The 23,987-nt window shown below is 39.6% G+C and overlaps 1 protein-coding gene across 16 annotated transcripts in view; it reads left to right on the forward strand.

Annotated features, from left to right (window-relative positions):
- Positions 1-23,987, forward strand: part of ELP4 (elongator acetyltransferase complex subunit 4) — a 273,599-nt gene that overhangs the window by 58,319 nt on the left and 191,293 nt on the right. For 12 of the 16 annotated variants that reach the window (XR_014790626.1, XM_084853055.1, XM_084852962.1 and 9 more), the window contains 4 exons: positions 6,194-6,256; positions 8,870-9,009; positions 13,297-13,381; positions 17,251-17,439. Coding sequence is in view for 14 of the 16 variants with exons in the window: in XM_084853055.1 (XP_084709181.1) it covers positions 6,194-6,256; positions 8,870-9,009; positions 13,297-13,381; positions 17,251-17,439 (477 nt within the window). In the remaining 2 variants the exon portion in view is untranslated. The remainder of the gene's footprint in view (positions 1-6,193; positions 6,257-8,869; positions 9,010-13,296; positions 13,382-17,250; positions 17,440-23,987) is intronic. The other 4 variants (XR_014790629.1, XM_084852980.1, XM_084853065.1 and 1 more) reach the window with 1 other exon arrangement.

The raw sequence follows: 23,987 nt of genomic DNA on the forward strand, positions 1-23,987 counted from the left end.
CAACTCAGGAAGAGAACCCATGGTTTGTTGTTGGGTTGTGAACTCTGGTTTGTTTGTGGTTAACAACTCATAGTTTAACCATAGTGCATGGTTCATATGTAACAACAACCCAAGATTCAATGACAACCCATACTCAGAGTTGTCATTACGTGTGGACCAGGCCACTGTTAAGCATCATCTTCTTCTCAGCTGATTCTCCCCACAAATGTCCTCCCCGTCACCCCTGCATTCATGTTTCATTAGCCAGACAGGTTTGGGAATATTCATTTGCAAATGTAATGTATAATTCCACCTTAAAAACATTATACTGTCATCTGTAATAAGAATTGTAAATATTAAAATAAAAGCACTTCAAGATCGGAGCTATAAAATTTGCTGCACGAGTCTTCAGGAGGCATTCATTCTATTTATACCGAATAGCTTTCTAAATTTATCCCAACATAGATGTGTTTATATAGGTTGAATGAATAGTACTTAGTAGATCCCTCTAGTGAAAGCATGGAATTGAATCAAGCTGTTGACTTGCTTATCCATGTGCATAATAAGTAAAGTAAGCACTTGAGATTATATCAGCTTCACTGTCACTATAAACTAATCGTTATGAAGGCAGCATGTAAGAAATAGGCCCAGTGGTCAGTTCTACCGAGTTTATGGTTATTAGTGTTTTATTAATTATATTTCTCCTTAGGCTAGTTCTTGCCTAGAATAATGTTATGGTCAAGTCTCTAAAATAAAATGGAATATTTTGGTGTACACAATCCTAGAAACTTGTTCTTTGTTTGGCTTCAGTATTTTATATATTCTGATGTAAGTGTAGTCAACTGCCTAGTAAATTCAACCTTATTCTAAAGAATATAATTGGAATATGACAAAATGATTTTACAAGGCTTGGCATGTTTGGTTTTCTGTGTAATTGCACAGACATAGCTATGTATTTGTATCAGAGATAAGATTTATAAATGGTGACATGTCAAATCAAACACCCTCCAGGATGACCATATAACCTCATCAATTGTATTAATATGAAGCTTGATATGCCAGGCTGAACCATCAGAAAATATACTTTATAAGTTACACAAAAATTACCAAATTCATATGTGGAGATGGGGAAAATACTGACATTATCATGAAAAACTGATATTTTTTGTGAAGTACAATTATGCTTTCCAATCTGGTCCATTAATATACCATGTTAAAATTTAAAGTATAATGGAGGTTATAGAAATATGTTATGAAAACTGATGTAAGATGCAATTGAAACCAGTAGTTGCAAAGCAAAAGCTTTGTTTGCTGTGACCAGACTCTGAGGTCAGTGGTGCGAACTGCAAGTAAAAACTCTTTACATGTTATCATTGTAGATACTCAGCCTCCTGGCAAAATTGCTTGCTCATAAGTAATTGCAATAGAGCAGATCCCCTGATAGGTTCCCGATGCACAGATAATCCTGGTGTTTACTATACGCCTCTGTCTGGAGAACTAAATACCCAGCTAATTGCAGCTACCTTTCCATCCTTGTCTCTGAATGTACCTTCTAATTTTGGGCTGGCGTAGCTGACTAGCCTGGATCAGGCCTGTCTGGGGGTGGCTTTTGATCCAGCAGATTTAAAGCTCACTCCTGCCACAGAATGCGTGTTTGGAGCTATTCTGCCTGCTACTGCCAGTGGGAGAACTGCCTGCAGCATCTTTCCACCCACCTGGGCACAGTGGCAGCCCTCCTCCCAATGTTGCTCCTATCCACTATTGCGGGCCAGCAGAGGAGCACCAGCCTGCCATCGTAGACCCCCTCTCTTCCTCATTTTCTGCTTGGTGCTAAAAATGATTAAATCATAGCTCTACGACACATTCATAGCTAAACACCATATTGGAAAAATATTTGAAATGCTTCAGTTATCTTTAATTGCCTTGAGGACACATTGCAAAATGTTGAGCAAATACATGTTTCAGGAAAAGAAGAAAATCTTATAAGGCTGCAGTCCTATATCCATTTACTTCTAGATATGAATAGGATTGCACTGTGTTTTTAAGAAGTTATATTTCCAAATATAAATTGGCAGGTATGGATCCAGCGTACAGGAAAATTAAAAGCACTGTTTCCAAAGCATTGGTAAAGATATACTAGCTAGTAATAGCTGTGTTTACTCTTTCAAAATATATATGTTTTACATTTTCGATGCAAACACATTTTATTTCTATCCATAAGAATTCCTTTGTAGAAATATTTGTTAGGGAAGAATACTATGTTAAAGATGCACAATTATTTCATGTTTTGTGCTTCTCATCTAATTTGCCAACTTTCCTCCCTAACATGCTCTTTGGTAAAATGGGAGTTTTGTTGCTGAAGCTCACAGATTTGGGAGGTGAACTGAAGGTACTGGTGGAAAAATCTGGGGGATCCACAGTAGCTTTATTCCTTTCTGCTGCCACGGAACTTTAAAAGGCATAAGTAGGATATCGGGGTTGCAGTTTGACAACGCTAATGTCACAGGTATATATACAGTGAATATACAGTGGAGGTGAGGAATAGATTTCAGGGATTAGACCTGATAGACAGAGTGCCTGAGGAACTATGGATGGAGGTCCGTAACATTGTTCAGGAGGCAGCAACGAAATCCATCCCAAAGAAAAAGAAATGCAAGAAAGCCAAGTGGCTGTCTGAGGAGGCTTTACAAGTAGCTGAGGAAAGAAGGGAAGCGAAAAGCAAGGGAGAAAGAGGAAGATATATCCAACTGAATGCAGAGTTCCAGAGAATAGCAAGGAGTGACAAGAAGGCCTTCTTAAATGAACAATGCAAAGAAATCGAGGAAAACAACAGAATGGGAAAGACTAGAGATCTCTTCAAGAAAATTGGAGATCTCAAGGGAACGTTTTGTGCAAAGACGGGCATGATAAAGGACAAAGAAGGCAGGGACCTAACAGATGCAGATGAGATTAAGAAGACGTGGCAAGAATACACAGAAGAACTATACAGGAAAGATCTGAATGTCCCTGATAGCCATGATAGTGCGGTCACTGAACTTGAGCCGGACATCCTCGAGAGTGAAGTCAAGTGGGCCTTAGGAAGCATTACTAACAACAAAGCTAGCGGAGATGACAGTCTTCCAGCTGAGCTATTTAAAATCCTAAAAGATGATGCTGTTAAAGTGCTGCATTCAATATGCCAACAAATTTGGAACACTCAACAATGGCTGCAAGACTGGAAAAGGTCAGTTTACATTCCAATTCCAAAGAAGGGCAATGCCAAAGAGTGTTCAAACTACCGCACAATTGCGCTCATTTCACATGCCAGCAAGGTGATGCTCAAAATCCTACAAGCTAGGCTTCAGCAGTATGCGAACCGAGAACTACCGGAAGTACAAGCTGGGTTTCGAAGAGGCAGAGGAACTAGAGATCAAATCGCCAACATTCACTGCATCATGGAGAAAGCAAGAGAATTCCAGAAAAACGTCTATTTCTGCTTCATTGACTACGCTAAAGCCTTTGATTGTGTGGATCACAACAAACTGTGGCAAATTCTTAAAGTGATGGGAGTACCAGACCACCTTACCTGTCTCCTGAGAAACCTGTACGAGGGTCAAGAAGCAACAGTAAGAACCAGACGTGGAACAACCGAGTGGTTCAAAATTGGGAAAGGAGTACGACAAGGCTGCATATTGTCACCCTGCTTATTTAACTTATATGCAGAGTACATCATGAGAAATGCCGGGTTGGATGAATCACAGGTCGGAATTAAGATTGCTGGCAGAATTATCAACAACCTCCGATATGCAGACGATACCACCCTAATGGCAGAAAGCGAAGAGGATCTAAAGAGCCTCTTGTTGAGGGTGAAAGAGGAGAGTGCAAAAGCTGGTTTGAAACTCAACATTAAAAAAACTAAGATAATGGCATTTGGCCCCATCACTTCCTGGCATATAGAAGGGGAAGAAATGGAAGCAGTGACAGATTTTACTTTCTTGGGCTCCAAGATCACCGCAGACGGTGACTGTAGCCATGAAATTAAAAGGCTCTTGCTCCTTGGGAGGAAAGCTATGGCAAACCTAGACAGCATAGTAAGAAGCAGAGACATCACCTTGCCGACAAAGGTCCGTATAATTAAAGCTATGGTTTTCCCAGTAGTAATGTATGGCTGTGAGAACTGGACCATAAGGAAGGCTGAGCGCCGAAGAATTGATGCTTTCGAACTGTGGTGCTGGAGAAGACTCTTACGAGTCCCCTGGACTGCAAGGAGGTCAAATCAGTCAATCCTAAAGGAAATCAACCCTGAGTGCTCACTGGAAGGACAGATACTGAAGCTGAAGCTCAAATATTTTGGCCACCTAATGCGAAGAGAAAACTCTCTGGAAAAGACCCTGATGCTGGGAAAGACTGAAGGCAAAAGGAGACGGGGACAGCAGAGGATGAGATGGCTAGATAGCATCACGGATGCAATGAATATGAACTTGAGCACGCTCCGGGAGAGAGCGCAGGACAGGAAGGCCTGGCGTGCTATGGTCCATGGGGTCACGAAGAGTCAGACACGACTGAACGACTGAACAACAACAACAACGTCACAGGTACACAGTTTGGGCTGCAGATTCCAGTGGCTTGGGCAGTTGTTATTTTTTCTATATTTGGCTAATGATTTGAAATTTAAACTAAAAACAGATATTGCCTAGCTTATAGCAAGCAGGGATAGCATGTGCGGTTTTCATTTACCTCTCTTTCACTTATATAGTCCCTCTTTTAATGAATGAACTGCTTGTGTTCTTAGGGCAATATATAAACTGTCACAGCATGAAATCAATTTTCTGCCTTGATTCATCCTAAATCTGAGAATTTCTAGCACATTAGTATTGCAATTAGAAACGTTAACAGCAGACGGTAGCATAAAGGCACACTCTGCTCCATGACAACTAAGTATATTTCTCCTTGTGCAGGCTAGCTCATAGGAAACTAAGGAAAGGCTAGGCTTGAAACCACATTCTACTAATAAATTTATCATCTCATACTTAAGAGAAATGTATTTTTCTTCCCTTTTGCTCTGTCTCTGTAGTCATGCTGCTGCTAAGACAGATTATTCATGCTTACTTGATTCAGGTGGGCTTTTTGCAGGCTTCCCCACTAGGCCTGGGAATGTGGTACATTGAGGTCTATTCATAGGCTTCTGACATAGCCAGGCTTTTATTGCCTGGTGTTTTATTGCTGCCAAATCCTAGTCTCCACCCAGTTTGTAGGCACTGTGCTCATTCTTTAGAATCAAGAAAGGTTATCACCTACCTTAATCCATGCAACTGTGTGGATTAGGGACACCAGTGTTCCCCAGGATTCTCAAAGAGGATCCTGGAAACTTCTTGTTTCTTCTCTTTTGCTGTCTTTACTAAACTCTCTTGGGCCTCAGTGAGGATTTGCATCTGAAATGGGCAACCTGGAGCTTTTCTCAATGAAGACATCAGATCAAAGTTCAGTTAGTCAAGGCCTTTCTAAAACATTAAGGGGGCTTGGACGTATACAATAAAAAGATGAGCTCTGGCAGAGATTGCAGTAAAAACATTCTGATCAGTAATCCGGATAAAGGATAGATTATAGGGCAAAGAACAGCCCTTGTTTAAATTGCTTTGAGAACCCCAAAACTAAATAACTTGGAAATACACATTTGATTTGATGGTAAGATTCTTTTCTATGGCATTACACTAAAATAAAAGCACTGATCGTGATTTTTAAATAATTGCCAAATACCTTGTGCTTTGTGGTATAACATAAAGAAGTAGATATATTTGAAAATCCTATTTTTATTAGCAGTTGAATTTGTTTTTGTTTTGTTTTTGCTTATTAAAAGCTTTGCATTTTCTGTTAACTTTGCAATAGTTAGCTTCTTTGTTGAAAGATATTTTTTCTGTGTTTAATGTTTGCTGATTAAAAGATATAGTCCCTTGATTAAACTCAGAATTTATAACATTACATATATAAACACTTGGTATTCAGCATAGTGGTTCTTTATGTATGAATGACCACCCACAAGTTTGACCGATTTTCTATAAAATGGGCAGGAGGGTAGGAAGTTAAGACATCTGCCAGGTTGGGTAACATTAAACAGTGTTTTTCTTTTTAAAAAAATCTTGGAATTTTTAATAAAGGGGGATACATTTATTTCTAATGCACATAAAAATAATAAACATTTAAATTACCTGGTACTATACCAAACTCTGTTTCACAGCTCAATCATATGCATGTCTACTCAGAAGTAAGACCTGTTGAGCTCAATGGGACTTACTCCCAGGTAAGTGTGTGAAGGATTGCAGCCCTAGTGACTTGCTTCTTCCATTACATTTAGTGAGTTTGGAACAAGTACAATTCACAATTCCATCAGCTCTACTAAAAGACCAGCTAAATCGGGCTCCTCTTCTCCCCAAACTGTTTTGAGCTGGTCACTATAAGAACTGCTGTTTGAGTGGGATGATGGTGATCTGGGTGTGGAAGAACTTTCTATAGAAAGTCATGGACAGATCACTGCCTGGTGGAATTTAGATTTATTGGGACCCAGAGCCTCTGAAGAGCCTGGTGGAATTTAGACTTATTGGGACCCAGAGCCTCTGAAGGGGCAGGGGGACTGATTAAGATGATCTGCCCCAAGGGGCTGATAATCCAAATAGTTTTCTGATGGGAATTTTTCTGTTGCCCTCACAGGCAACAGAAGCCCTGGTTGACCTTTGGAATGGGGAATTGACCTGGGGTTGACAGGATTGCTCCTGAGTGTCCTTCTCCTACTGAGTAGGGCCAAATGAGCTCCCTGGTTTTCAAGGGATCTGGGAGCAAAGAAATCTCACTTTTCTGCCACTCTTCTATTCACAGAGTTCTCTAATGGAGCTGTACGTAGTAGTTTGGAATATATCACATCGAGAACTCTATATTTGGGGAGAAATAAGTGGCTCACTGTGACAGTTTTGCTACACAGCTTTCTGGATAAAATTGTATCCGGGTCAACTTGGATGCCACATATATATTAAAGTCCAATGATGTAGTTTGTTGGAGGTGGCTTGAGTTGACTGTCAGCTGTGTTCTGTGTCAAGCACCCTACCACTTTATTTGCCTCACAATCATAAAGGCATAATCCAAGAGAACTTGCTAATAATGAGCTGCAGTCTTATTGCTTTTCAGAGTATTTACATGAGCAAGTCACACACACTTCAGATCGCTCCTTTAATCACCACCTAAGTTCATCTGATTCCAGTGGAAGTCCCCTTTTCCCTGGTTGCATAATGAATAAGAGTACTGTTATTTACTCTCATATATAGAGGACTTTGGGCTGGTGTGTTACACAGAAACTGCAATACATGTGTGGGTTTTAATGTGTTGAGCAACTAGCTATGTAGACTGCCCCTAGTTATAGTTGCCATATAAAGCAGGGGGTGCGGGGACAGGAATCCACAGATACCACATGGAGGCTGTTCCAAGCAGCCTCCATGTGATGGACATAGTGGCGGGGTTTGGGTGAAATGCTTTGGCTTCTCATGGGTTATCTAACCATGACAACCCACAGCACCCATGTGCGCCATTTTTAATATACAACCTCAGCTCGGGAGTTGTTGTGTCGTGCAAACCTGGTGAGTGTGGGTTATGCGAGGGTTAAAGAACCTTCACATAATCCTGAAACAGACCATGGGTTATGCGAGGGTTGTTTAACCCTCGCATAACCTACATTTTCTAGGTACATATGACATAACTCCCGAGTGGAGGTTGCATATTAAAAATGGTGGCAGCATGCACCCTGCATGTGTCACAGCCTCACCATGGGTTAAATAAGCCATGGTGGGTTATTGTGCTGTGCGAAAAAGCCCAATGTGTAGACACATCCTGAGTGGAAAAAAACCCCCTATCAATTGGAGAGTATAATATTGCAGTTATCGCTTTGAACATTCATCTGTACACTTTCTCTTCAGAGACGTGTATTTATGCTTAAATAAAATGTGGCTACTAGATTTCCTTACACAAGGCATCCTGGATGGAGATATTTTGATTGTTCCTAAATAGCCCAATGTACTGGTAACATATAGAAGCTCAATGGAATGCTGCTTTTCCCTGAACTGAAAGAGTGATAGCATAGTGTGGAAATATGGATGCAGCATGTAGTGAAGGAGCTTCTCAGCTCTAGCATTCAAATGATAAAGGGAGAAATGCAACATGTTGACAAAGGGGCATGGAAGAAATCAAAGCCACCTTATCCATGCCAACATCCCCTGCAGCATGTTGTCATCTGTGCAAGAATGCAGGGAGTGTAGGAATACTGAAGATACTAGAGGTCTACAATTCCTACTGTACTTTTGTGTCTGAAATCATCCAAGGTGACTTGGCTCCCCTCTTTCACATGTACACACCCAGCAGCATGGGTTCCACTTCCCCGCTGCATGACCCCTTCAGGAATTTGGGTGAATTAAGCAACCATGTAAATGGGCCCAGTCAATTTTGGCGTTTCCCACCTGATCAGCACTCTCCTAGTCCTGCTTGCATCATTTCTTCATTCATTCATTCTCTCTCACGCACATGCGCATGCACACACAGTGGCTTAGGTTTGCACTGTGAAGGCACAGCTTCTATGTGTTTGTGTGTGTGAGAAAGAAGTGGGGATGATAACTACTTACATTGCTGTACTTCATTAGAACTAGAATCACAGAATCATAGAATAATAGAGTTGGAAGGGGCCTACAAGGCCATCGAGTCCAACCCCCTGCTCAGTGCAGGAATCCAAGTGCACAACTAATCACACAACTAGTGCACAAGTTGTGTGATTACCCTACTTGAAAAATAGTTATTTAATTTTTGAATTTATAAATTATATGTTAGCAAGAAAAACTTGTATTCGTTGACCTGTAATTGCATTGGTATGTTTTCACAGGTGACCCAAACAGCATTTTCAAAAATTGGACACTACTTTGATTTGTCAAAAACAATGGCTCAAGAATTAATCCAGAATATTAAATGGGATGGCTTTTTCCTTCTTAAAGAAGCTGCTTTGTGTGCTGATATAAAATCATGGTGAGTTTGAGAAGCCTCTGATTTCACTTGTTTGCACAAAAAAGGGGAGGTTTAGGAGGAGTTAATAGTATAGACATAACATTGTGTGCAACTGATTTTACTCTCTCTAGTAGATTGGACAGGTATAAATACTAGTAGTAGCTCAGACGTCTGCCTTTACTTGCATTCCAAGCTCCAGCTCTATCTCTGGTTTCTTCCCTTAACTGCAGGGATCCTGGGTTAGAGAATACACACTCCTGTCTGTTTGTGGCTCTGGCCTGGTCCTTCGCTGTGGGCCCACAAAATGCTAGTGGAGCTGATCCTTCTGTCCAGCCCACTGTTATCTCTGTTACAGTTGATTTTAAAACACCTGAGCAACTATGATTTGGATTCCTTTGCCTACTGTCTCCTCACAACCTCCCCGCCGCAATTTCTGTCCCATTCCTCACAAAACCTCTGCTAACCTACAAGCTAGGGGGCAGAGCTTGGAGAGGAGAGGGGGCCAGCGGAGGGAGCCCAAGCCCCTGTGGGCCAGATGGGCAACCTCTGCAGGCTGGATTAGGTTCGCGGCCTGGAGGTTGCCCACCCACATTTTAAAAAGGTGAAATGGCCCTGGGAAAATTACAAAAATGAGACCATTCCATTCATTCTTGGAGACGACTCATTGCCCCAGAATGCCCCAGTTTATACAAGCACAGGATATATTTCATGTTAACTTTTCTAAATGGCTAGAAAAGTAATGTAACTAATACCACATCTGATAGAAGCAGATGAACATGTTATTATGTAGACATGGCCAAGTTACCTATAGAGCTATTAATACATACGTTGCAGACCAAAGGATTTGTTTATATGTATGTAAGAGAACCCTGTGTACTACCTCTGATTTTTTTTTTTAGTTCTTACCACTTCAGCCTTCACCATTCATTTAAGCAAGTCAGTTTTAAAAGCTGCTTTCTGCTTCAACTGTGGGAACGGCAGTAACTAAAACAGCAGAGAGAGCCCCATCATAAAGAGGATCATCCCCTTAATTATGCATAAACGGATCCTTTGGATCACAGCCATAGTTTTGAGTGAAAGTTAATGGTGATTTATCTTTATATGGTAATCTCTGATACTATATTCCTTTATAGCTGCCCTCCGGGTTTCCTCATTATAGTTTATAATGTTATTTTATTATTGCACCAGAAAGAATATCCAAGAAACAATCTTGTATTTGCTTGTATTCTTCGTTGCTTTGAAGGAGTGAACATTAAGAATAGGTAGAACGGCTTAAATGTACATAGAGAATAGATTTTCTGATAAATTTTGCTAAAACAGGTTAAATTGTCTTTCCTAATGGGGTCTACTTCCTGATAATAGGCCTATTTGTCATACCTTTTGATAACCTTCCCTTTGTTAATGTCTAGAAGCTATTGATAGGGAAGTCAGAAACTCTGTTGTAACTAGGATACGTTCTTACGAACTCTTGCTTCATCACTTTCTAAATTGTTAAACAAAAAAGGATGAGAACTATTGTTTAAACACATTAGCAGAATGAAAGTGTTACTTAACAAATCTGTAAGAAGAATAACAGACTTTCTGAATACAACAGATACCTGTGGCCCGTAAAATATTATTATAAATGGGACTAACAATATTTCTGTTTGCTCTAGTTAACATTTCCACTAGCTTAAGATGGTTTGCATCAATAATTATATGCCCTGCAAGCATACGTTTTACATATTAAGTTTCACATGGAGGATTTAGCTGGGATGTTTTAACTTACATCTGTGTTATATATCCTTCCATTTCTCACAGAATAATAGATAACATTTTAACATTCTGGTTAGCAATTTGTTGAATTTATAGGGTTGGATCCAGATTTAGGTGTGTGCAACAAGGCTGGTGAACGTGGACTTTTCCACCTCCTCCTCTCTACACCAGGCCCTCCAAAATGCTACAAAGTTGGTCAGGAAACAGTGCTGAATGGAGGAGGCTGTGGCTGAGGAGAAGGTGTGATCCCCCAAATTGGATGGAAGCACCTTCTGTGAGCAGAACTATTCTCATTGTTGATCACACTGTGAGAGTGTGGTCATTTTTTGCTACTGTAGCAGTTGCTAAATTTGGCTTTAGGCCTGCACCATGTTCTATAATTGTATTGAAATGAATGAACTTCATGTATAACTGCCAAGCAAAGGATTTTTATTTAAGTAATTGTCCAAATATAAACATAAAATTTAAGAATATGAGTTTGTTTGCATAATAAGGTTTCAACCTTGGATTTGTTTACACAGTTAAGGGAATAAAGCAGAAGCTGATGAATGTACAAAAAAGAGCTCCATGCTTTACCTTCTAAAGCATATAGAAATGACAGTAACCTGACAATCAGAACCTTGGTTGGGAGTAACTTTTCACATTTCACAGACTGGGGTGACAAGAAATGCTAGAGAGTGAGGTGTAGCTTGCAACCAGTAAAACCAAATGTAGGGTGACATGGTAGTTTTGAGATAAGAATCTTGAATGTGCATCAGTAGTCTTGGTTTATTACAGTTGTTTTCACTACACCTTTTAAGCACTGGGAAGCTTTGCTGAATATATAGTATGATTTCTAGAATACAGACACAAGATATGATGGGAATATCTTGGCAAATTAGTTTGAATAGATGCCTGTTCTGGGATATTTTATTATTTATTTTATTTAAAACATTTCTATCCTGCTCTATGTCATTAAGATCTCAGGGTGGCATACAGATAAAATCAGTGTAAACAGTATAAAACAATAAATAGTTTAAACACCTAAAAACATACTAAACTATTAAACAAGCTAAAAAAAGTTAAATGTAAAACAGTTAAAACAATGCGCTAGGGAATACATTTAGCCCTCAAAGGCTTTAGTAAAAAGCCACGTTTTTACTTGGCACTGAATCAAGACCAATGTCTGCGCCAGTCGGGCATCCAAAGGGAGGGCATTCCACAACCGGGGTGCCACAGCAGAGAAGGCCCTCTCCCGTGTCCCACCATAGTGTATGTCTTGTACTGGGGGGACACAGAGGAGGGCCCCTCCAACAGATCTCAGTTCTCGGGCAGGCATATATAGGGAGTGTGCAACAAGGATGTTTTAGTCTCAAAACTTCTCTGTTTTTGTTCTCTTATGGCTGGACTGTAACTTGTGCAAAGGTATCCTTTCTCCATGCAGGGCTGTGTTGCTGAAACTGCCAATTTTGCTACTTCAAATTTTGTATCAAAACAGGTAGTGCGTTATGTGTTGCCTAAGGATTTATGAACAACTTCATTTGAAAGCTAGTGTATTGAGCTACCCAAGGCTTCAGTCAGGTTTTTTCAGAGATAATTGTCTGAAATACAGTGGGATTTTATTTTTCAGTTGTTTCATTAAAGCACTAACGTTATAAGAGATAAACAACCCTGCTTCAAACATATTGTATTTCCTTCACAAAAAAATACTTTGCACTTGTACTTATTTTCTTATTTTATTGTTTGTACACATGCTGGAAAGGTATGACTGGCTGCAGTTTTCCAGCATGTGTGTACATTCAATGTACATGCAATGAATGAAACAAGGTATGTATGTGATTGTCCATGTGACAGCCTGCACAGGAGTTTTATTCTTTTTCCAATACAGAAGTGCTTTCTTTGTAATAAATATGTAACATCTGATGTAGCTCTAATTAAATCCTCCTAAGCTCTTCATGCTTTAACTTTCACATGATGTCACTAATTAATATACTCTGCTAAGCTCAGAGGAAGGCTGTGGGTCCAGGGGAATCTAGTTCTGGTGCAGGCAGACCAGGATTCAGAACTCCAGAGACACATAATTCTTGAACAGGCAGACATACAAACGATATAAAGGATCAGAGACAGGCTGTTGGTCAGGTGCTGGAGTAGGCCAATAAAAAGAAAAGGCAAGGCATGAGGAATTTATTCTGCAGCTTCACCCAACAATGTGTTGCTCAGACTGAGGATCTAACCCAGATGTCATGGCTTTATAGGGTCTGGTGAATCTCGATTGGCCTGTGAAGTCCACTGGCAGTTATCAGGCCTATAGGGCGCCTTTGACCCATAGAGGTGAATCTGGTTTGCCAAGGAACAAAAGTGCTGGTGGCACAGGAAGTAAAGTGCTGGAGACTGGCTACTTATAAATAATGACTTTGAGCATATGTAAACTATACTATGACCAACTTGTTTGATATTTGCTTGGTACCTTTTTTAATTTATCAGCTGTTTCATTTGTAAAGCTTCATATTTTAATGTTTTAGCTGATGTTACAATGTATTTATTAAATCAAATATTCTCACCCCTGTTCTTTAGTAATACAGCCTGTGGTTATACAAGACTGCTTCATTCCATTCAGGAAGTCATTTATAAGCAAGGATATGATGGCTCCATTCCCCAGGTATTAAGCATCTTCAGCATTGTTTACAAGCATGCAAGTTAAGTTTTTCTAATGTTTGAAAGGGAGATTCAGCAGTGAGCATGCTTTTTCCAAACACTGATGAAGAGAACACTGGCTGTGATTAAAATACATTTTATGATAGTCACTGGTAGACCACATGCTTGGTATTCAGATGGTTCAGTCTCTGGCATTTCCGCTTAAAGGATCAGGTAGCAGGTACTGAAAGTGGGCTCCTGCTGAGACCCTGGGGAGCCATTGCCAGTCAGAGTTCTAGATACTGGGCTAGATGGACCAGTAGTCTGAGTCATGTCAGACAACCTGATACATTCAGATTTGTACAGATTTCCACAAATGTGAGCAGGCTTTACAAATGCAATTTTAATCTATTAATAAAGGAGTTTTCTAGTCAGTTACTACTCAGCTTAATAAAATATTGTATCTCCATAAGTCATATGTGTTCAGTGTAACATGGAATTTGAGTCGGTGTTCAAAAATGGTTGAAGATTATAATTTTTGGTTTTGCTGTTAAACCCCCCACCCCTCCAAAGGCACAATTTTGTCTCACATCATGTCTTTGGCACTCCCTTTCATGTACACTGCTCTATGTATACTTCACATACACTGCTCACCAGCGCCTCTCCCATGGATGAAAAGCTGCATTCATCAGATGGCTGAGGACTGTCTGTATCATCCCCTAAATTTTATACAGTAAGAGCAAAACTTCTGATTCATAGGCCAAGATCCAGAGGCATGTTCATATGCATATAGTATCGATTTTGTTCAGTTGTGGAAAGGTGTGGGAGGGAAAATGTTTTACTTTTGGCTACGGCCCCTTAGATTATGTTGGATGCTGCATGCCAGCCCTGCCTTCTGCACAGCTTACATTCACACACATTTTTGAGTGTTTTTTTCTATATGAAATAAAGTGTGTTCTGTTGTTTTGTTGTGGTACGATACATAATGCCGACTTCTGAGAGAATGCATAGGTTACATAAAGATAAAAATAAGATGTGTAGGATGTTATTTAATTTATTACGATTTTATATCCATTGGTACTTACAAAATTGATTAAAGTACCATGAAGTTAATTGCAGTGTTAATTCTGATATTTTTATTCTGTCCAAAATCAAACAGTAATGCAACACTCTGGCATTTGAATCTTTGGTTAACTTACCTCTTTAAATCTGAATTTTCTTAAATGCGTCTGTATTCTAGCATTGTTTTTATTAATCTTTATCAAGCAGAATTCTCCTGGTTTTATGAGCAGGCATGTTTTCCCTTTAGTAGTAGCAGTGCCCTTCTGGAGAAGTAAATTGGTCCCTGACAGGCACCTCTGCTTTGGTTGCCATAGCAACAGGCATGTCATAACAGTTCCCTTAGTACAGTATGGTGAGCTGCTCCTCCAACACGATGACAGGTCCTTTGGAAGCAGGAAATCATAGAATATCAGAAGCAACAGCACCAAAGTGACATGAAAACCCTGGGAGCAGACAGCAAATAACCTGCTACCGGAAAAGGGTTTAATAATAATTTTTTCCTCAGACACTGGGTAAAGGATAAAAATAGCACCTAAGTATGTCCCCAATAGTTTTTTTTTTAAATTGTACTAGAAATCGCAGGTGGATGAAGCCATTTTTAAGGCATGGAGAATAGCATTTTTCGTGTATATGTTTTAAAGCAAGAGGGAGAAAAACAGTTGGTTTCAATTAATAGTTCTCTTGTTTATTACTTAAGATATGTATGTTTGTATTTATTTATTTAAAACATTTATATGCCACCTTTTCTCAATCAAGCTACAGGCAGCTAAGAACAATACATTAAAATAACATTAACATTTATAAAATAACAGTGAAATACTAAAAGTAGCAGTAAAAAACTACAATAGAATAAAAAGAGAAATAGTACAGACAGCCATTGAAATTATTTTAATCAAACAGCTTCTAGCAAGTTCAAACAATACATTGAGAGGGCAATCACTCATGGCCCAAAAGACTACCTGAAAGGGAAAGTTTTAATCACCCAGAGGAAGATCATTAAAGAAGGCTTCCTTAAGAGGAAATTCCAGAGCATCGGTGCAGCCACTGAAAATGACCTCTTCCTTGTCCCAGCTAAGCATATTTCTGGGGATGTTGGGACATACAAAGGGGCTAAAGGATATTGCTAAACTTCCTGATTCACAGATCCTGCAGAGCACCAATCACCTATTGGATTAGTAAAGAAACAGGGTGCCTGGATATAGTTATTCCATATTCAGATGATAGGTTCTGTTAAAGCTGACAGTTGATATGTTCAACTGTCAGAATCATATGCTCAGCTCTGATTCTGCCTAGTCCCACACAAACAGCCCTGGATGACAAACACAGGTGTTATTACACATAGGCCTGGTTTGTTAACCACAAACAATCCAGAAAGAGAACCTATGGTTTGTTGCTGGGTTGTGATTTCTTGGTTGTTTGTTATGTGCAAACCCAGAACTGTGGGTTGTTTTGCTAGGCTACAGAGCTGATAGGCAAGACCGGTAAAAAAAACCCAGCTGCTGTACATGCCAGTACTACAGTGCCACAAAGGCATTTGGGATGGGAGGGGGAGTGGACGAAGGAGGAGGAAAGCAAACTACCCAGGGACTGAGAAAACAAACCATGGTTTGCTCGATCGTCTGTCAAACAAACCTTGTGTAGGACAACAACCTATGAGTTAAATAAACCATGAGTCAACGTTATGTGTCAACCATGCCAGAGTCTTGCTGGCACACCTAACAAGGGGTTATCTTTTGAGCACGGATTACCTATGTTTGACTGGGACAGTATTCTTTTGAAAATAGTATTATCTCTGTAGGGAATTGTCATAGGAACATACAAATCTGCCTTGTACTTGGTCAGACTATTTGTTTATCTAGGTCAGTACTGTCTATTTGACTGGCAACAGCTCCCCAGTGTCACAGGTCCATCACTTGCTAACTGATCATTTTTTTAAAAGTAAAGATGGCAGGGATTGAAGCTGGGATGTTCTGTATGCAAAGCATGTGCTCTACCACTGAACAACGGATCCTTGCCCTTATTGTCTTTATATTTACCCATGACCTTTGTGTCTGGCAAATATAATGAACCAATTACAACTCAGAGGGCAAAATCCAACATCACACAAGCTAACTGCAACTCTTACATTGGGACTTTACCCTTCCCAGCCCAACAGTTCCCCATGCCCCACTAAAATCTGGTCTGGAGGGTCCCTCAACTATTCAGAGCAAATTTGGGGGTGGGGTGCTGCCGCTGCAGGGATTTGCTAGCCCTCTCTGTGTTCTATTGGCCTAAGCCATTTCATTGGAGGGAGGGGCTAATTGGATACAACTTAATACTTAAATAACTAAAATGCCTTCAATTCAGTGATTGTCCAGTAATTTAAGTTTTTATTTTTCTGCCCTTTGAGACAAGGATGACCATGTTTTTCAGAGTGGGAGACAACATTTTCCCTGGTAAAGCTGTTTGGGACAGAATTAGCTCTCTGTGACCATGATGTCCCCACTCCTTCCTCCCTTGCTCCTTGCCCAAGGGAGTGGGGTCCTGTCCATCCCTGCCCCCAGCTGAATTAACTTCTCAGAAGAAATGAGAGAAAATCCAAATCATGGAGAAGACTCTGGATATCTCCTAATTTTAGTTCTGGGAATGTTGCTGGACAACTAAAGGAAAGCCTGAGAGTGCCAGTGCCTTTTACTCTCAGATTTCCATCCCAGCTCACTGGTTCCTTCATTTCCTCCACTACCATCACCACTGCACTCCTCACACACAATGAAAGAATGCCCCAGAGTTTATTTCTCCCTTTCGGTGTTTCAGGTTCCACTAAATATGTTTTCTTTTTTTCATATTTGGTAGAAAAAACAAAGAAACATTTTGAGAATTGGAATTCAGAGCCTTGGTTCAGTTCTATGGGGTGATGATATTTGTTGTACTGAAAATCCACAAAATATTCATAGCCTCACAAAATTTCTGTATGCACTCCGTGGCCTTCTCAGAACATCTTTGACTGCATGCATCATCACTATCCCAGCACATCTGATCCAGGTAGGCCTAGTCCAATTGCTATAACTAATAGTGGTGGGTATGGTAAAACAAAACAAGGCAATGGATACTTAATGATCAGAATATATCAAGGTGGTGTTAATGAATTTCAAAACTCCACCTTGTTTTAGTTGTATTTCTTCAGTAGCAAGCATTTCTGGATTATTTTTATTTCATATAATAAAACTGAGCTGCATTATTAGAAGGCAGCATTTCTTTCAGTACTTCCAACCCAATTTATAATGGGTTAGATGCAGAGAAATGGAAGTGGAACTCCACTTTTACAGTGGGGCTTTCCTGGCTCCACCTCCCCACTGCATCTCCCTGCATGCCTCCAGCAGCCATTCCTAAGGATCAGGGGTCCCTCTGGAAGGGTGCAGGGAGCTGTAAGGGGATTGGAGAGTCAGCAAAATTTGGGTGTGGGGCTTCTTTGTGTGAACAGAAGTACTTTTCCGCTCACGCAAGATACTGTGAGATCCAAGCCATTGCTTTTAAATGAAGCAGTGAATGAATCTTAATACATTTTTAAAACTTTAACCCTTTTGTGCTTTTCAACAGAAACCTTAAAAAATAGCATAATATTCCTTTCAAGATTTTTCAAATTATCTTCAAAGGTCTTTTGCAGAAATTGAGATTTGGCAGTATCTAGTATATACAGGAATGAATCATAATAGTCATGGGCAATCTTAGTTGTTGTTTACATTGTAATTTTTGTCTTATAATATCTTTTATTAATAAAAGAAAGAATGTAGAAACTATAGTTTCTGAAGGCAGCATTAATATTCATAGGTCCAGAAAATTTGGCTGGGCTTGGTGACCAATCAAACATTTGTGTTAGCCAAGACTGTGCCCTTCTCTTAAGGGATGGGGGTCTTGTCTCTGATCTTGCATTGTGCCTCAAAAATGCAACACGAAGTAAGAGACCAATAATGACCATTACATAATCTGTTCCTCAATTTGGTTACTAGATGCAGACACATCGATTCGTTTTATTATTCTTTCTTACTGGTTCTGGTATTTTATCTCCAAACGTTAATTTAAAACTCCTGAATACCAATTTCCAAATATATTAAGCAAAAACAGATTAAGAGCAATACTTGGATTTAGGCTCCAATCCCTGCTAAAAAAAAATTGATTAACTGTCTCCCAATTAAATAAATGAGAAGTCACATGCGTTCTGGTTAGAACATGTTTTTTTAAATTAATTCATTTCTTTCTAAAATGTCATATTCCTCTGGCTGATGCAAAGGGTAGTTGCAGTTAACAAAGCAGTAAGACAAACAAAAACAGTCAGGATTAAACAAATTTAAACAAAAAAGTCATCAACCAAACCGACCTCCCTTTTTTGGTAGTCAGGCCGGCCCAACAATTTAGAGAGACTAAGGGCGCAATCCTATGCATGTATAGACAGAAAAAAAGTCCTACATAGCTGGCTAGGGAATGCTGGGAATTGTAGGACATTTTTCTGTCTGTACTTGCACCTTAAGATTGCACTTTAAGAAGCTGCTTCGGTCATCACAGTGAAGCCCCTTAAATTGCCTAAAAGATTTAATCAGTAAATCTAGTTGCCCGTAGTGGTTTTATGGGCCATCTAAGGCTATGTATTTTAAATCAGTTAACATGAATGAGTTTCTTTGTAATGCCCTTTAAGAAGAGAGGTTAACTTTTCAGTTCCATCTAAGCCAGAAAAACAAACAAACCTGGAGCTGGCTTTTCCACAGCAAGATTGCCACAACTGAGAAGGCCATCTTTTTGAGATATGGATAGCCTTCTCAAATTAAAGGAAATGTCCTGCAATCCAGATTACAATAAAATGAAATTACTACTTTAATAATAATTTGGATATTCTGCCACTACCACTAATTTCAAAAATATCTTTCCCTTGGTATACTTGGGTTGGGTGGGGGTTATTATACCTGGTTCTTGTCAAGAACAATGGAATAAGGCGTATAGTGACAGAAGGCAGTTTTGTGAGGATCCATTGATAGGAATTGTAGTTGTTACATACTAAGCGTTTAACATCATAAACTTGCTTCCCTTTGTGTAGCTAGCATTGATTTGATAAAAACATTCAGTCTGCAAAAGGTGATATATACAGTCCTTTTGCATAACTACCATGAGTGTGGTAGAGAGATTTGTGTGTGACAAATATTTTTAAAATTAAAATTTCAAAATACTTAACAATAAAAAGGGTAACATCAAAGCAATTAGTTTCCCCATTTAAGCAATCATCTATATTAATTTCCATTTTTGTGGGGATGCAAACTTCTTTTTATAACTTCCATAGTACTTTCAATATGTGAATAGTTTCAGTATCTATAATTTATGCATACAGCAGGAGTCTGAATTTCAAAAATGGGAGAATCATGGGGTGAATCTAAAGCTTGTGTGTGCAGAAGACCACTTGTGTAACTAATGTTTCTCATCCCCTCTGCTCCTCCTGAAAAGCCTCACTGGAGGATCAGGACACTCTCTTGAACAATGTGGGCTGTGTTGCAGCGATTGCTGTGGGAAGGGGGAATTGTCCAAATTTTGGGCAATGCCCCTTCCCCCAGCAGTCTCCCATTTCACAGCTTATATTGTCCCCCACTCCAAAGAACCTTTTCAGGAAGTAACAGGAGGAGGAGAAAGGTTGGGTATGCAAGCACCCTTCTAGGTACACAATCTTTGGATTGAACCTGCGGGAATTTAAGTCAACAATTCTCAAGTACCCCCTTAAGTATGGGATAAATACGTGAATAAATGACAAGAAAGTCTCAAGCTATTCTGTGTAGGCTGAGGTAAGAGGTTGGTTTCCAAAGTTTGTTTTCTTTGCATGTATGAAATAGTAGTAGCCATCATGTGCTAGGAAGGAGCAACTCTTAGCCCCCCTTACATTGGGAGGAAGTCATCTACCATACCTAGGAGACTGAGCAGGTTATGATGGATGGTGATTCTCAAGGAGGCTGGAGGCACCTATCAGTCCTTGCATCCTTGTAAATATACTTTCTGCAGAAACATATCAAATTGATCATATCAAACATATCATATTTCCAGAACTGGTATAGCAAGTTCCCATGTTCAACTTTGACTCCTTCCCTTCTTATTAAGTCCTCTGAATAGCAATGGTGCTTCCAATTGTATAACACTGAGAATGTTTTCAGAAATAATGATTAAATTGTTTTTTGAATTTTCTGCATTGGTAAATCTAGCATAAAACATACTGGATAGAAACTAAATTCAGTTGTAAAATAGTTAGCTTCTTTTCATCTTGTTAAGTTAACATATTGACAGCTGATGTAATCCATACTAAGACATTCTTAGCATTCAGCCCAATCTACCTCACAGGGTTGTTGTTGTGAGGATAAAATGGAGGAGGAGGATTATGTATGCCGCCTTGGGTTCCTTAAGGAGGAAACAGGGCGGGATATAAATGTAATAAATAAATAAATATTTTGGAGGCACTTAGTCTTACGGAAAAATATGGTGAATGGGAAAAGGGGGTACAAGGGAGCAGGTAATTTTTTGAAAAAGGTTACACTGAATAAACAGTACTTCTGCTGAAAAAGTCCGTGAAGACTCACAGAAAACAGTTACAGCAGCACAAATATGTTTATTATCTGAAAATTGAAAGGGAGCTTAAAGGAAGTATATATTGGAACACAGGATAGTAAAATAAAGGTGTTAGAGTCAATGAGAATAGGTTTATAGATATTGGAAGCAAAGCAATGACAAAGAACTTGCTAGGTTCTCTGCTTAACTTAGAAGCTATGATGTTAGATGTTAATAAGGCAGATCTACTTGGTGAGCTAGTTCACATGACAGAACATCCCCCTGTGAGTTAATTTACCCACAGGGGCTGTCATGTTGTGCTGCGTGCCCATGGGCACTATTTTTGCATGGCACCTGCAGATGTCTAGCTTACCATGGGTTGTCATGTCATGTGAACCCAGGCAGCAGGAGTTTTAGACTTAGGCAACCCTCAAATAACCCTAAAACAAGCCCGCAGGTGCTCAGCATGATGCAACAACCCCCGGGGGTAAATTTACCCATAGTGGGCTGTTGTGTCATGTGAACCAGGACTTTGACCTGGTTCACACATAACGATGAACCATGGTTTAATTGACCATGGTTTGTTGACTCGTGGTTGTCATTATTTGTGAACCCAGAACTATGGGTTCACTATGCGTTGTTAACCACGACCAACCTATGAAGAGAATCCATGGCTTGTTTTTGGGTTATGAACTGTGGACTATTTAAACCGTGGGTTGTCATTACATGCAAACCCAGAGTCATGGGTTGTTCATGGGTTGTTTTGCCAGAAAACCAGCCTCTTTACATGTCAGTACTGCAGTGCCACAAAGGCAGTTGTGATACAAGAAGGGAGCAGGTGAAGTAGGAAGGAAACAAACAACCTAGGGACTGAGAAAACAAACAATGATTTGTTCAATCATCTGCCAGACAAACCCTGGGTAAGGCAACAAACCATGATTTAAATAAACCATGGGTTAGTGTTACATGCAGACCAGGCTAATACTTCATTTGACACAGATATTTAGCAATACTGGCACAAGAAGGGCACATCTCAAATGTCTAGCTATCATATTGATGAATTAACAGAGAATGGTCCCAGAAGATTAACAGAGAACAAATATAGCATGTATATCTCTTTCTGTCAACCCCCCCACCCCGAAAGCCAGGGAAATTGCAAACCTGATAGTTTGATTTCTGTATCTGGGAAGCTATTCAAGTGAATAATTAACCAATGTATCAGCATTTGTAAAATAGAGGCCAGCAACCAGTATGGCTTTATCAAGAACAAATCTTGTAAGATCAGTCTACTACTTCATTTGCAAAAATGAATGACTTGCAGATAAAGAAAACAACGTTTGATATATTAGGTCTGAACTTTAAGAGGAATTTTAACCTAGTTCCATGTGAACATCACAGATGGAAAGAAGGGATTTAATCTTGAGACACCCATGCACATAGCCAGGTTCTGGCAGTTTTCAAATTGCCCTTGCCAGTGGACTTTAGATGACCTGGAATATTTCCATTTATTCATTTTTGAAATGTATAGCACATGATTTGAGAAAGCTCCTGAGTAGCTCTTTTTGTATTCTACCAAAATTAGAACAAAACACTCCCCATAATTAGTTCTGTTGCAAATTTGGTGTATGTATAATGATTAGTTAGAGATGTGTAGCATGCTTCGTAATAGCCATGATCCAGCGTGCAGTGAGATGCACAAAATGACAGAAATGCATTTGACTCATTTTCTCTCTGAAAGCACTGGCCTCCCCCTTCTCATCATACCCCCACAAGATTCTATCAGAAATTGCTTCTGAAATCCCCACACACAACTGCATGCAAGCAGCACATAGCTAAACAAATGGTTTAACTATTTTCACTTAAATAGAAATACATTTGGACTACTAAGTATGTTCAAAGTTTTTATTTATAGGTTCCAACGAACTATGGTCAAAAACAGACATAGTATCTGCAGATACAGGAATCCCACAGGGAGTTAATAGAACCTTGTTTTCCCTGTCCCATGCCAGCCAATATAAGCACATGAGCAAATGAACAGGCAATCTGAGGGAGCTTTGTAAGGAAGTGGAGGTACATGCATGCCTCCCACATCTCTCTCCAAACCCTGTTTCTGCATCATGCTAGTTACTTATGCTCCGAGCATAAGTAACTTGTTTGGTTCATGGCGCGAGGACAAGAGGGGGATATTGGATGTATACAGTGACCTATTCCCTGCAGGGACCCCTTGTGATCTCTGTGTGTGCCTGAGTCTTTGAGTAGTAAGGGGATGGGCCTGCCAACAGGATTCAATAGGGTATGGGCCACGCAACTAGATCAGGCCCATAGTTTTCATCTGTGCCTTTTAATTTGAAAGTTTGAATTTAACTATTGGTATAAACAAATATTTTTTTAAAAACTACACACATTTTTAAGTCATAGGGTAGGCAGACTTCAGATCTCCTTTGTACTTTAATAGAACCCCAAGATCCATCCACCAGCCAGGTACAAAAGGCATACACTTAGAATTAAAGAACAAGATGCCTCTGGACACATTCTGAGCCTAGGAATTCTTTTTCACTAAACCGCACGTACAGTCCTTTCACACAAAAGTCCAGTCCTGATTACCCCAAGCTTTCTTCATTTCAGCAGCCTAATTTGGGGAGAGTGGGGATCATTTTGTTGTTGCTATTGGTAAACCATTGGGAGTCAGAAACCTTTCTTCTGTAAATCACCCAGAGATCTATTATTAGATCCTGATCTACTTTCTATCCTAAGTGACAGAATTTATTTATTTATTACATTTCTATACCTCCCCATAGCTGAATCATTCTGGGCAGTTCATAAAAATTAAAACCTCAAGGTACAGTGTAAAATAATATAAAATATAAAAGCTTAAAACTACAATATAAAAGTATAATCAGAATAAAACCTAGCATTAATCCTGTTGTTACAACTGAATTATTTTACTACTTAATTATTGGGTCCCTCTATCTCAAATATTTTGCTGATTTAATATTAAATTCCCATGTGTAACCTTCCTG

The sequence above is a fragment of the Heloderma suspectum genome, chromosome 1, assembly GCF_057233095.1.
Source record: "Heloderma suspectum isolate Gila_16-S chromosome 1, 16-S_ref, whole genome shotgun sequence".
Classification (NCBI taxonomy): Eukaryota; Metazoa; Chordata; class Lepidosauria; order Squamata; family Helodermatidae; genus Heloderma; species Heloderma suspectum.